Source organism: Periophthalmus magnuspinnatus, chromosome 11 (assembly GCF_009829125.3).
Source record: "Periophthalmus magnuspinnatus isolate fPerMag1 chromosome 11, fPerMag1.2.pri, whole genome shotgun sequence".
Classification (NCBI taxonomy): Eukaryota; Metazoa; Chordata; class Actinopteri; order Gobiiformes; family Gobiidae; genus Periophthalmus; species Periophthalmus magnuspinnatus.
Window position 1 is genome coordinate 23,117,552 of NC_047136.2, and position 14,692 is coordinate 23,132,243.

General features: G+C 37.2%; 1 protein-coding gene across 1 annotated transcript in view; it reads right to left on the reverse strand.

Moving 5' to 3' along the window:
- Window positions 1–1,971: 1,971 nt before the first annotated feature.
- Window positions 1,972–14,692, reverse strand: part of rnf5 (ring finger protein 5) — a 145,632-nt gene continuing 132,911 nt past the window's right edge. The window contains exons 2-7 of the mRNA XM_033975131.2: window positions 14,319–14,496; window positions 8,563–8,581; window positions 5,214–5,326; window positions 4,021–4,084; window positions 3,824–3,935; window positions 1,972–2,382 (exon numbers count right to left, since the gene is read on the reverse strand). Coding sequence (XP_033831022.1) covers window positions 2,255–2,382; window positions 3,824–3,935; window positions 4,021–4,084; window positions 5,214–5,326; window positions 8,563–8,581; window positions 14,319–14,491 — 609 coding nt within the window. The 5' untranslated portion in view covers window positions 14,492–14,496 and the 3' untranslated portion in view covers window positions 1,972–2,254. The remainder of the gene's footprint in view (window positions 2,383–3,823; window positions 3,936–4,020; window positions 4,085–5,213; window positions 5,327–8,562; window positions 8,582–14,318; window positions 14,497–14,692) is intronic.

Below are 14,692 nucleotides of genomic sequence, written 5' to 3' on the forward strand. Positions count from 1 at the left end.
CAATTTGTTCATAAACTTTGTCTACTTCCTCCTATGGCTCCTCTCCACTTTTAACACTTACAACAAACCTCATTTTTACAATATTTATATGTACAAATATATAGCGATTTCACACTCACCCAAACATACAGATGCATACAAAAGTGTACTGTGACAGAAGTGGGACAAAATTAATGAAATCCTCACAACTTTGACTTTTAAAAGCTACCAAACAAGTTTATGATTTAAATAGAGACTGGTTCCACAAAGATAAATCATATAGGACCATGACAAGGGCTAAGTGTTCACAGAGACAAACACAACATTAGGAGAATGTATCATATCATATTAAGTAACGAGTAAGGCATTTTATATTTTCAAATGTATTTTGATTGATTGGATGTGCTTCAAACCAGTTCCATCAAAATGAAAATGTGTTCAGGATGAGAGCCAAAACAACATGTCCATATGAGAACAGTTAAAACCACAGACTGTGTAAAGAAGTGGACTAAGAGACTGTGACGAAGTCAAATGAAGCTCATCGAGGAGAGCGGATATAGGGGTAAATATGGAGCAGAGTTCCATATTTGGAATTCCAACTGCAAGAATCATAGAGACCATAAAGCCAATCCAGAGCGAGACTGTTAAAGGTAACACCCCTTCCCACCCACACCCCTGGTTTAGCAGGGAGCGGGCGCTTAGCAACACTGTCAATCAAACCTGTTTCTATCGCTGCCAGGATCAATCTCGGGGAAAGAAAGTGCCTGATTTGTCTGTTATTAAGGTTTGTATCTTGAATTATGGACACAATACCAAAATAAAAATATCAGGATCATATAGAGCGGGTTAATAGGAACATTTTAAGACCAAAATGAAAGTCTGACAGCAGCAGAGTAGCAGTAGCAGGATGGAGCAGGAGGTGCGCCCTTGATCACGTCCATTTGGAACATGGCGACTAGCAGGTGAGCTATGTCCATTTATATATACAGTCTATGGTTGAAACGTCTCTACATTGAACCACTACTGCATGAACGAGGGATTACACCGTCTCTTTGGCTGATTGGGATTGAAGTTATACATTAAGTTACAATATTAAGATGGAAGAATTCCCATTTAAATCTCAAATCCTGAGGTTCCTTTAGGTCTGTGTGCAGTAGTTTCATCTATCTCTTGAGCTAATTATAATGTATCCTATTTGCAATATTTACCTACAAGGCAAATGTGTAAACAGTAAACATTTTTGGAAAAGTTAATATGTCCTTTGTTCTTTTCATAAAAATGTACTGAAAAAACATGGTGTCGTACCAGTATCTTTGTGAAACCTGCCTCTTAAAAACTGTTGTACCTGTTTTGATCTTTCCTCCAAACCAGCTTCACCAATAGGTTGTGTTTGTAGAATCTGATTATGTTATGATTTCAGATGAAGGGCAAGCTCCATGGAACAGAGATATTTTAGATACTTAAAGGGCCCATATTACACTATTTTCTGATCTATGTTATAATGTTGATTCCTCATCAAAAACATGGAAAGTTTTCTATTTTGTTTTGTTTCATTCATACATATTTAACATAAACCCTGCAGATTTAGGTTCAAGATCTTCTCTCAAACAGAAAACACCTCTGTTCCACCTTGTGATGTCATCATGTGGTAATACAGGAAGTGCTCCACTGTGTTTTTAAACTCCATAGACCTTCATTGGAATCATTTGGAAGATTTCAGCCCAATCTTTACTGGACTAAAGGTAAAAGGAGCTGTTCACTTGATAGACTAATAATAAAGTGTTACTCAAACATGTAAATGAAACAAAACACAACTCCAGGTCTGTTTTTGAGGAGGTAACAACATTACAACACGACTTAAAGCTCACGAGAGACATTTTTGTGTAATATAGGACCTTGAACTCTGGGTTATTTTCAGTGTTGTGATGTGTGGTGACCGTGGCAACCTATTGTGCGTGCTCATTTGGCTCTCCCTCACTGATCATTCACATCTGGGACATTACTTTAGTGCTGTCTTCACAGTGCAATGGCAGTTTAAGACAAAATGTAGCTCCAAAAATTCAACTTTGCTACTTTTCTTTCTGTCCATTTGCTTTGAAAATGATGAATGCTGCTACTCTTTGGCCTTTAGGTATACAATAAAATGCTCTCCCAACGCCCACGGCCCTGTTATGAACCATACTGGGAAGAAGCGTGAGTGTTTTTGGCCATTTTTATTGCCGTAGTTCTCGCCGTAGTACTTGTTGTCTTGTTGTAGATCCAGATGCCGCAGAGGTCACACACTCAGGAGCCAGAAGAAAAAGAAAATGGCGACAAACAGGAAGAGGGAGTCCTGCCAGTTGTTGTTGTTAGGGTTACCGTTGTTATGGTTTCCGTTGGCCTGGTGTTCGCCTGTGTACTGGTCTGAGGAGAGAGAGAATGAGGGATTTTTGTCAAAACCTTTCAAAAAATTATAGTTTTGTTGACATTTTATTTATCCCTTTACATATTATATCTTTTGAATAGTGTACATTCCTCAAATGTTGCCTATTCATGGATTTCAGACAAACTATTCCTTCCTGATTTGAAGAACTTGGTGAGGAACTTTCCCCATTCAAAAAGATTTAAGATTGTGGCATTATTTTCTGAACACAAGGGCTACTGTACTATAATCCACGCCAAAACCAGAGTAAACAACAGCAGCCTCAACTCACTAGAGCCAGTCTCCAAAACAGACCAGAAACTGACCAATACAACCTTTATATTAACATGTTGGCATAGCAACCAAGTGTCCCATATAAAAGCAGTTACATTAACAACAATCCCTTTTACCACTGATGCAGACTTTGGATCAGACACAGGTGAAATTAACCTCTGTCTTTAAATAACATGTTTGTGAGGAGATTAATTGTGTGTTGTTGTCCTTTACGTCCCCCTGTCGTTAGCTAACAAGCTCGCTAGAAACTACTTTCACTTTCCATTTTGCCGTATAAAGCCAATTTGAGCCAAAAATTAGGCCAAAAAAGCAAAGAAACACATTTTGTCTGTTGCTCTCCCCGTAGTTCGGCCTCAGTGCCACTCAGTCAGAATGTTGAACAGCATTTTTCAAATAAAACGATGTCAGTGCATAACCTCTGTTGTTTTCAAGAACAGTACACTGGGCAGTTTGGATGATTCGTGTGTGGACTCATGGGATTTTGATTGGATTTAATCAACTCCACATGAATCCAGTATAAATGATGTTTAATTAGAGGTTTTGAGAGGCAGAAATCAGGCATCGTCTTATCTGTTTTACATGTGAAAATCATTATTTTTAATATACTGATTAACACAATAACACAATAATGAGTATATACACTACCAGTTTGGACACGCCCTCTCATTCAATGTTTTTTTTTTTTGTTTTTTGTTTTTTTTTACTGCTTTCTACATTTTATATACACACAGAAGACATTTTTTGGGGGGGTTTTATATTCAAATCTTCAAAGTAGCGACCCTTTGCTTTGCTTTGTTTTTGACTACATAATCCATAATTCCATACGTCTTACTTCATATATTTGATGTCTTCTGTGTGTATCCAAAAAATAGAAAGTAGTAAAAGTAAAAAAACAAAAAAAACAAAACTTTAAACTAAACTTTTGACTGGTGTTGTTCAAAAAAAAAAAAATAGTAGAGTTTTGCTTAATATATTTGACGTCTTCTGTGTGTAGATAAAATGTATAAAAGTAGTAAAAAAGAAAACACTGAATGAAAGGGTGTGTCTAAACTTTTGACTGGCAGCGTACATAGAGCCCACTAACACCAGGAAAGCCTTATTATAAATACTTTTCACATTAGACGATGTTGTATCTTGTGTAGATTTTACCTGCTCTGTGAAAAGGGTCGTTGGCGTTGAAAACTGTTGTGAAGAACCCGAAGGGAAATGCCCCGATCCCAAAAGACATGTGGAACCCTGTGTCGCCCAAACCCTGAAACATCTAAACACAAAAACATGATAAACAGACGAGAGAGGGGCAGAAGAGGTGAAGAGAGAAGAGGTGCATGATGGAAATAAGGACTGACCCCGCCCCCTCCTCTGCTCTCTGGTTCTGTCCTCTGTCCCTGAGGTCGAGGTGGTGTTTTCAACCTGAAAAAACAAAAAAGAGATTAAACTAATTATAAATGTCTTTTTTGTGTTCATTACCAACTCAAGGTTCAAGTGTGAAGGTACAATTTATAGATTATTATTATGTTATTCAGTCATTTCTAATTATCAATTATATGGTTGTTGTTGTTTTTTATAGAGATCGACCAATATGGTTTTTTTCATGGCCCATGCTGATAAACTGCTGATATTTTTGGGCCTATTTTGATTATTTTCCTCAAATTATGTGATTTCAATTTACTACAAACTCAAACTCTGTGTATTTTTTTGGGCAGCAGATTGACCGAAGATTAAAATCGTGTGTTGCTTCTGTTCATTAAATCAAAATTGAAAGTTGTTTTTGTCAGTTTTTCTTTGGCATATTCCCCAGCCCTGGATGAGACGCGCCTCTCTCTTTGTCTATGACAACACAAGGCCTTCAGCACATTCAGGGTTGGGCTGAACGCTTTGAAAAATGATACAGTTGCAATTTTTCTGACAAACATTACAATTACAATTAGATTTGGCAAGACACTGCAGGTGACTGGAAAAAATGTAAACGTAGAATGTCTATAGCAGTTTACTAACAGAAATGTAAGAAAAGAATGTATTACAAGTTTGTTTTCATATAGAAATAAGGGATTTTATGTGTAAAAATGGCCAAAAATCGACAATTTTTGGGACATTCATAGCAGAAACAAGAAAAAAGCCAGGTTTAAATGTTGTTAACATATTAGAAATTTAAACATATACAGACTTGTGTAGTATTTGAGTAGATCTGACTGAAAATGTGCCATTGAGAAAATGGCCTTTGAATTTACAATGTCCCATATAACTATGGATGCAGGTTGATTGAATTAAATATTTTAACTTAAGTTTGTTTGCTTTGTATGTTTGGCTGTAGTGTCTCCCCTTCATAGTTGGTTTCTGTTCAAAGACACGTTTTTTTTAAACATTTCCACGAGCGTTAGTATTAGTATATTTCAGTCTCCTCTAGAGTCTAAGTAATTCAAAATTTACATGGATTTCAGAACATGTTTGTTGATGTCTAAACTACAGTGTTGACATAATAAGACAGAACTTAAATACTTGTAAATATGTAAATAGCTCCTTTGCCGTGTGTGTTGAGTACCTAGGGTCGTCCTGACTGGAGCTGCCTCGTCCGTACAGAGGAATCACTTTGTCTCTGCTGATCCCGGCTTTACACACAGGACACTGCTGTCTGCTGGGACGGGTCTCCAACCACTGGGAAAAACAATTTAAATTTAAACTAACAAAAGACTTAACTTCAAACGACAGCTTTGATTACACATTTATGAACTGGTAAATGGTCACATTTTTTATTTAGTGCTTTTCCAACTTCAAGTCACTCAAAGCTCTTTAAATGAAGGAACCATTCACCCATTCACACACACAGTCATACACCGGTGTACACAGACACTGGGGGCGAAGTGGGGTAAGTGTCTTGCCCAAGGACAAAACGGCAGTATTCATTTGTAAGAGTTAGAATCACACTGCCAAACTTCAGACAGAGGACAAAGGCTCCACCAAGTGAGTTACTGTTGCTTTTAAAACGTAATCGTTTGAAACTAGTAACTGTAAAAGAGTCAAAACAGCATCGAATGAGCACAATAGTTATTTATTTGACAAATGTTCCTATGTATATCAGCCGTGAGAAAACTCTGTTCCTTCTGCATAAGCGGTTCCTGTATTGTGGATGGCATTTTGCGTCATGGTAGACTGGATTCAGCGCTACTTCTATATATGTATTTCATGTGCACTTTAACTGAAAAAATAACTAAATATTTCTTTTGTGGTTGAACTGAATAGAGGCATGACCTAAAACGTACTCATCATTTAACCTAAAATAGTGTAAACTCAGGGTCATAGGAGGTCAGAGGTCAGACCATGTTTGATAAATAGAGTGTTGGCTTTTCACAACTCAAACTTTTCATTGTAAAAACTGTCTGGGGTTAGAGTTACAGTTTAGAGGACAGTCATTACAAGTAGTAGAAGTCAAAGTAGTATCAGCAGTACAATAATAGTACTAGATATTTTTACTATGAAACAGCAAGAACTAATCAAATCTACTATATTCACTATTTTCTGATCTTATAACGTTGTTTCCTTGTTTTATTTTCAATTTTATTTTATATCTCTTCTGAACAAAAGGTAAAAGGAGCTGTTAACATGAAAACTACAGCTTCATGACATCACAAAGTGAAACAGAGCATTGGAGATGTAGACAGACTAATAATAACTCCAGGTCTGTTTTTGAGGAGGTAACAACATTTTAACAAGGCTTAAAAGTCACAAGAGTCGGTTTTCTGTAATTTAGGTCCTTTAAAAGGTAAAGTAAGATATTTTAAATATTTTAATACTTTAATCCTCTGGCTAAGATCGTCCTGACTCCTGACCAAGTTGAGCTCAGGGTCTAGAGCTGCATTAATTCCATGTGTCTTTATGTCACATTTGTATTCACTTTGATTCCACTGTCAGTGCTGTTTACTGTCTAAATTTACCACTAAAATGACCCCGACAAACTGGTTTATATTTCACGCTCAGGGCAAAACATGTACCAGTGTGATTTTCATAATAAACAACTACACAATGTGATTTCAGACCAATATTCTGAGAATTAGAGTTGTAGTGATGAAGAGGAGAAGGGAGAGGAAGAGGAGGAGGGAGAGGATGAGGAAGAGGATGAGGAGCAGGGAAAAGGAGAAGGGAGAGGAAGAGGGAGAGGAGGAGGGAGTGGAGGAAGAGAGGAGGAAGGAGAAGAGGAAGAGAGGAAGAAGGAGTGAAGGAAGGAGAGGAGGAAGGAGAGCAGGAAGGAGAGCAGGAAGGAGAGGGGGAAAGATAGGAGGAAGGAGAGGAGGAAGGAGTGGAGGAGGGAGTGGATGAGGAGGAGGAGGGAGTGGTGGAGGAGGAGTATAGTAGAGTAAACACAGGCATTAGCTGCATTAGTTTAATCTCCTCTGAGTACATTACATCACATTCTTTTCTATGAGACGTTTAACATGTTTAAGAGTCGTTTAAATCAGACTTACTGAGCTCGTGTCTGTTCTATAGTTACAATCTATGACACCAGTGGATCATTATGTTAGAAATTACACATTTTACATCACAACATTCATCTAAAATGACTTATCCTCCTAGGACCTGGCGTCCACATATGAGGACAACACATTTTGGGTTGTCTAGGCCACAATGCAAATTTTTTTGAAGAAGAAGAACAGCAACAATGCAAATATATTCAATTTAGAATCTTTTTAAGAGTTTAGAATGTTCAGAATATTTTAAGTTTTTTTTATTTTTTTGTAAAGGCACATGTTTTCCTGCTCCTGTCAGCAGCTCTTCACATGAGACACATTGTTCCAAGAGGCACAATTGTTGTTTCTCATTTTGTTTTTACTCAGGACAAAATGTTTCTGTGTTCAGGGTCTTAATAAATATTTTTTGCAAATCATTATTCAAATGTTTTATCAAAATGATTAAAATGTCCACTTTTTTTATTATTATTATCATCATTATTATTATCATTATCATTATTGTCATTATTATTATCATTATCATTACTATTATTATTATTATTATTATTTTGCATCACTTTTGTAAAAAGATAATTCTTTACACTCATCAGGTCCAATCAGCCTAAATAACAAAGAGAAATGAATAAAGTCACGCAAGAGCTCAGGTCTTAGGAGGATAATATAAGAAACATGTCAAGAGCTGACTATGCCACGCTACTGAATCCTATGTGTATCAACAATTAAAATAAAATTAAAATTAAATTTAAATGGGAGAACAAAGTAAGAACAGAGCAGTGCGCGTGTACCAGTGGGGATAAAAACGGGAGTTAATCGACAATATGGATAATAAGTGATTAAAGATTACTCCAACATGCACAAAGCACTCCAAAAACAACTGTGAGGGAAAATGACAAGGAAACAACTTAACGATGGTTAATGTTTAAAAGCTCTGAAGAGTTGATTTTACAAAACAGACCAGCTTTAAATGAAGGGCCTCCAAAAACCTCCCCAAAAAGCACTATACAACTAAAGATGTTCCACAGTATGGCATTAAACTATATGTGGCATTTATTATTATCTTACTGTGAGCAGGGTCAACTCTCCGTAGATCTGACCTGCTGGCACCATTTGCTTGTCTCCATGGATATAGACAAGTTAAATGCAGAACAAATGCTAAATTGCCTGAGTTGCTACATCAAACCATTTACACACTAGTTCATTTATTTTTGTGCCGATGCCCATCCTGTCACACATAATCTGATGGACAAGGCAATGTGGGTGAAGTGTCTTGTCAGGGACACAGAGTCAGCAGATGCAAACATGAAGCTGAAGCCAGAGAGGGTCATGCACACACCTTCATGAATGTTAAATGAATTGTAATAAACGTTTGAGCACAGGTTCTCAGATAAATCACATTTACACAAACTAACAGATAAAATAGATACACACCTGATGAAGACAGGGCCAGCTGTGGAGACACAAAACAGAAACACAAAACACAAAGTTAATTACATGTTAATAACACAGAGGCACAGCTCATGTGCAGAGGAGGAACAGTGAACACATGAGCAAGAATGACAGTTATGAGTTTGCTGCTGAGAGTCCTTTCGGTCCTAATTAGACCTGTCACGATTATACATTTTAAAGTAAGATACACTGATTCTGAAAATATCATGATAAAACAATAAGACTGAAATTAATTTATATCAATGGCACGATAATTTTAAAACCCTTTTCTAAGTGATTCATTTTAAACATAATGCGGCCTGTAATATATAAATAGAGCAATGAAACACTTAAGTAGTTAGTTCTAGTATCTATAATGTGTCATGTAAGTTACCGGTAATCATTGGGCCATCTACAATCCAAATGTTATCACATAAACCTAATCCCACACAGAGTTAAGAACAAATTTCCCCACTAGTGCGAACAAAAGGTCCATGGATAAATACTGAGCCTGAAAAAATATGTTCATCTTGCATATACTGAACAATAAGTTCAATAAGTACAATAAGTATAAATTTCAATTTCGATTTTCTTTGCTCCCCACTCTAAGTCACTTCCCCTTCAGAGCGCTATCACAACACAATCAGCTGCATCCCGCTAAAGAAACTACTGCACATCACATCAGGTTTGTCAAGTTGCTGTGTACAGTTTTGTATCATGTTTTTGTATATTTATGAAGCATTGTGGTGACGTGGCTTGTAAAGCAGTAAAGATATGAAATGTCCATTAAGATGAATAAAATGAGGTCACATGAGTTTGTCTCCATGAATCACTGTTGAACTGTTAACCTCGGATGATTTACGCTTTAATACCACACACTAACACGGCTCTGCCCTGATCAAATGTGTTAGAAACAAGAGTTTCTATTGTATTATATTCCCATGATAGAGAATGATAGCAACTACAAGAGAAAAGGACAATAACCAGTAAATTGCTGCACTAAAAAACTGGAGAGTTATATGTTTTGGGTACCAGGGCAGAGACTGAAAACAGCATTTATTTCCTTTAAACAAAAATCAAATACGACAATATTGATGCAAATTTGTTATGTAGATGTTATTTATCGCTCATGTTACTACAGAACAGCTTTGTATAAATATAAATTCAAACATTGTCGGACTTTCAGGGACAACTATGATCAGTAAATACATTTATTACAACTATGACATCAGCTTAATCAATATTTCCAAGTCGATATCTGATTTTGCTCATTTTTCAGTATTGGTGCAGAATCTGCCGATATCCAATACCAGTATCAGATCGGTGCATCTCTAACACAACAACCTGCCTTGTGTTAGAAAACAAGTAGTCTAAAAGAATGGGTTTAATAGGGCTAAAATATTCAACTTGTATATTAGTATCATAGTGATTAAAGCTGCAGTGTTTATCAAATCGAAATAGCTATCTGAATGGACATAATTAGCAAATAGCAAAGTTTTTTTTTTTTTCCAATACCATAATTTCCTTCACAAACAACTATATTCATTCATTTTAACAGACCAGTTTATTTCCCCTGACATGTTTGGACTCCTGTCTGTATCATCAGGAGAGACACACAGCATCATGTGACTCTTCTGTTAACTGCAGACAGGAGTCCAAACTTGTCGAGGTAAATAAACAAACTTGTCTGCTAGATGAAAAATAAAAAGTAATGTTAACCCTGTAGTTTCGATCTGTACAAATATGCTCTGAAATGTGATCACTTTTATTTGTGTTGGAATTAGTTTGACGGTTCATATTTCAGTCTTTTTTGTCAATTCTCCTGGATACGTTTAAAATGTGAACTTTGAACAGAATCTATCTAATATAGTACATTCCTCTTTCTGTTTTATGTATTTATTTGACAGGGACATTGTATAATAAATGTGTTGCACAGACCAGATTTAGCCGCAAGCTAATTTTCCTCTGTAGTCGCTGGGGAGGCAAAGTAACAGCAAGTCAACATTTAAAATAAAGATTAAAAAAAACAAACCCCAACAACCCATCACCAGCAGAGGGAGCACCTCATCAGAACTCCAAATACAAACTTACAAATAGAAATATTTACATATATACATTATTCCTACAAACAGCAAATCATTACTGGCTACAGCCCTGACACTCTTGTTAAGGTTGAATTAAAAATGTCCCAGAATGCTACACTCCCTCACAGATACAGTCAAGGAGTTCCAGGCCCTGCCGCTTTGACAGAGAAGACCTAAAGTTCACATAACAGTCTCATCTAGAGGAGGCTTTAGTCGTCCTCACTCCTGCTTCACATGATCTCATAAAACCTTTTAGATGTGAGGGCACCTGGTTATGAAAAATCTTGTACCCTAGAAAAAGATTAACAATAGGGTCACATTCTGAAATGTAACATGTTATATTTCTTAATATTACAATAATGATGTGACACAGGTTGCTTATGTAAAATCCTGAGTACTTGTTTGTACAAGCTTTGAAGAGGTTACATTGCAGAGTTTGTTGCCAGTGACTGTAAAATGTTAAAATATGACTGAATGCAGAAAAAGCCTGAGGGAATCTGTTGTTATTTGGCGACGGATGAATCTGCACTGAGCCAAATTCAATTTGACATTTTCGATATATGCTTTTTACATGACAGTGTTCTGCCCAGTTCAACACCTAAATATTTAACAGAATTTATTCACTTGATGACAAGTTCAGGAGCCAAATGAAGATTTTTCCTCATCGAGAGATGCATGCTCATTTAGAGTCATACGTGAGTGCACTGGAGCACAGATGCAGCATGGGCAAATACAATGGCATCGTCAACGTACATCTGTGTGTTATTAATATAAACATTAAACAAGAGGGGACCTGACATGGAGCCTTGTGGCACCCCAATTGAGAACGACTAGACAACTCATGCTTTTTGGTTTGAGTGCTTAGTTGGACTTGAATGATCCCTCCTTATGTAATCCTGACTTAAGTTGAGTGCAAGATCAGGTAATGAAGGGGGAAGGTTGCAGCAGATGACACAGAAGTCCCTCGTTGCTTGTTTCATCATTTCTTTAACGGAGGAGAGAGAGGTGCAATAGAGAATGGACATTACATCAGAACGCTCACAGGAGAGGACATATGGACAGTATTAATACTACTACTACTACTACTACTGCTATAAGAGACTAGTACTAAGGGTTGAGAGTATATAAAGTATAGCTGTCTAAGTTTACTACTAGCCTATTAAATACCACAGAGTCAATGCATAATAGCCTTATCAGCTTTCTAACATATTCACAAGACAGATCCCACAAAATGAATGAAAGTACCCCAGTAATCACTATGAATCAAAAATCCCATGGTACTAGTATTATAGTGTGACATGGAGGGCAGGCTAATGATAAAAACTAAATAAATAACAAAAGTGTTTAAATCTTGATTTCATAAACATATTTTTCTGCTCTTAACTCTCACAGAGGATTGGCTGTGCTCAATTCAAAAGACACAAACTGATCACTGACGATAAGAAATGATTGTCTCTAGATTTGGTTAAATTTAATGGCAACGGGCTTCTTAGTTCACAAAAAAAGTCCTTTCCAACTCTAGAGACCTTGTACTGGCATATGACATATTGCTATAGCCTATTGCTACATTGCAGCGGATGTCATCAACATTCTCTGGGGGTGTGATGCCAACTGTAAGCACTGCTCTGTCTGAAGGACTTACTTTATTTTAACACAATCTGACCATGGAGAACTGACTTAGTTGAAGCTACAACAGTTGAGCCAATTTGTGCTGTTAGACAAGTCCCTCTGAAAAGCTATTACAATCACAAGCTAGCTAGCATTAGCCATCAGTTTTTTTCAGTGAGTCACTCTCACCTTTTTGTTGAAAATCAAACACAGACAATGTTAAAACTTTTCTTGGTAGTTATTGCTAATGTGTGCATTGAGTCTCCATGGTAATTGCTGAACATTCCACCATAGGCATACAGGCATAACATCCCCAGTGTCATTGCAAAGTATCAAATGTACACATCCGCCCAAAACAAAGCCAGTGCATTTTCACTCACGGCAGCTTTAAGTTTGACCTGAATCCTTTTGGGCCTAATCTGACCTGGGATCAGAGGACACGGCACAACAACAGTGACAAGTTTTAGAACAAGTATAAACATTGACTGCTGAGGTATGAAAGGAAACAAATATATTTAAAATTCAAGACAAAACTAATTAGGACAAAACATTGAAATACTAAAACAAGCAGACTGTAGACTGTCTACTAGCTGCTTAACTAAATTAAACTAAACTCTGTGATATTTTTTATAAACGAGAATAATGTGAGAACTGATGATTTTAGCTAAATGTGTAAACAATGACAATATTGCCCATTGTGAATATATGGAATGCATTTTGGCATCCTATAATCAGAAGATTGAAGGTTCTGTGAATGTAATTTTGTCCTTGAGTAAGACACTACTTGAAAGCAGTCACTAAGAATTTATCTTACCCATTGTTTTTTATATTCTCCTACACTGGTTACACGAGCTAAAATTGGACATTTATTTAAAAAGTTGTCACAATGTCAATGTGACAGGACCATGTGTTGCTGGTAAATGAGTTACCACACATTACATCAGCCTCATACACCACCAATGTTTTCATTCCAAACAATGACCTCTGTACATGGAAAAATTACTTCATTCTTACAAACTATAAATATTAACTGATGCTCCAAGAGGCATTACGGCATGTGAGCAGCTTTTACACATCACACGTGCCAGAACGGTATAGGGACCATAGAGCTTCAACAATTTATCTCACTGTCAAAACTCAATTGTCTTGCCCAAGAGCAGTAGGAAGAGCTGGAATTTACCTGTCAATATGTCTATTATTGGACAATCTGAGCCATGTTCTACAAAAAATACTAGTTAATGAGTTAATTTTTTGACAACAAATATTAGTTAATCTGTATTTATGAAGTGACACTTGAATGTTTTTTTGGTCTGTCAAAATCTTTTCAGGCAAAACTTGTAAAATTCACACAATCACACTGAAACCAGAAGAACATTGAGATAATAGTTACTTAATTTATACATAGAACTATATAACTGCATTATAACAGTAGTAGAGGACAAAAGTTCAACTACATCAATGTTTACTTCAGCTGGAGATAAGAGTTCAGTATAACTACACTTCCTACATGGCTAAAACGAGTAGCATTTAAAAACTAGAAAATTATTTCAGAAAACATAAGGGGGAAAAGGACAAATTCGGGTTACTTTCCAAATAGGAGTCATTTTAACTGAGATCAACCAACCCATTGTGTATTACTGTCACACTGTGGATCATATGTTACTTCACACGAAGTAGCATTGTACTCTCACATTGTACTCTCACTATTTTCTCCAGTCTTTTATATTTTTCGTGGTTTTGAGGCACTTAGTTAAGTTAAACCGGTCAGACTTGGTGCTGTAAAGAGAATAGTTTACGTAGAGCCACTGAGATGTAGTAACCTACGTTGCAAAAATAGCAGGGTCAAATTCCTTCACAACGTGTACAGTTTTATCACTGGATCAAGAAACTCATCACCTGTCAGCCAAAGCATTTACCCTCAGCATAGCATGTATATCAAGATTCAAATGGGTTGCACTATAAAGGCCTGCCAGATACGGATCATCTGAAACGTGATAAACAAAACACATAAACGACCATCACCAAAACAAACCCAAGCTAATTTCGGATCATTGTTGTGCTTCGTACCAGAACAAGTGTCCACACAAACTGATCACCGCGTCTCGGGCCGTGTCCAGGCAAATGTTGCACTCGAAGGTAGCACGATCCGTCTCCGCGCTGCCCCCGCCGCTGCTGCCTCCGGAGCCGCCGCGGTCGTTGCTGCTTTCCCCGACCGGTACTCCCCCGACTCCGGCCGACATGTTTGCAATAAACGAGTCCCGATTAAAAGTCCAAAAGCGCACAGTGAACGGGCCCGCGCCACTTACTGCCGAGCTTCTGCTAACAGTAGGCAGCTGTCAGCAGACTTTACCTGCATACACACTTCCGGTTCCGGAGATGCACGAAGACTGACGAAGGTGCCCGAAGGGTGGGGAGCAAATTAAAAACGCCCATTAAGAGAT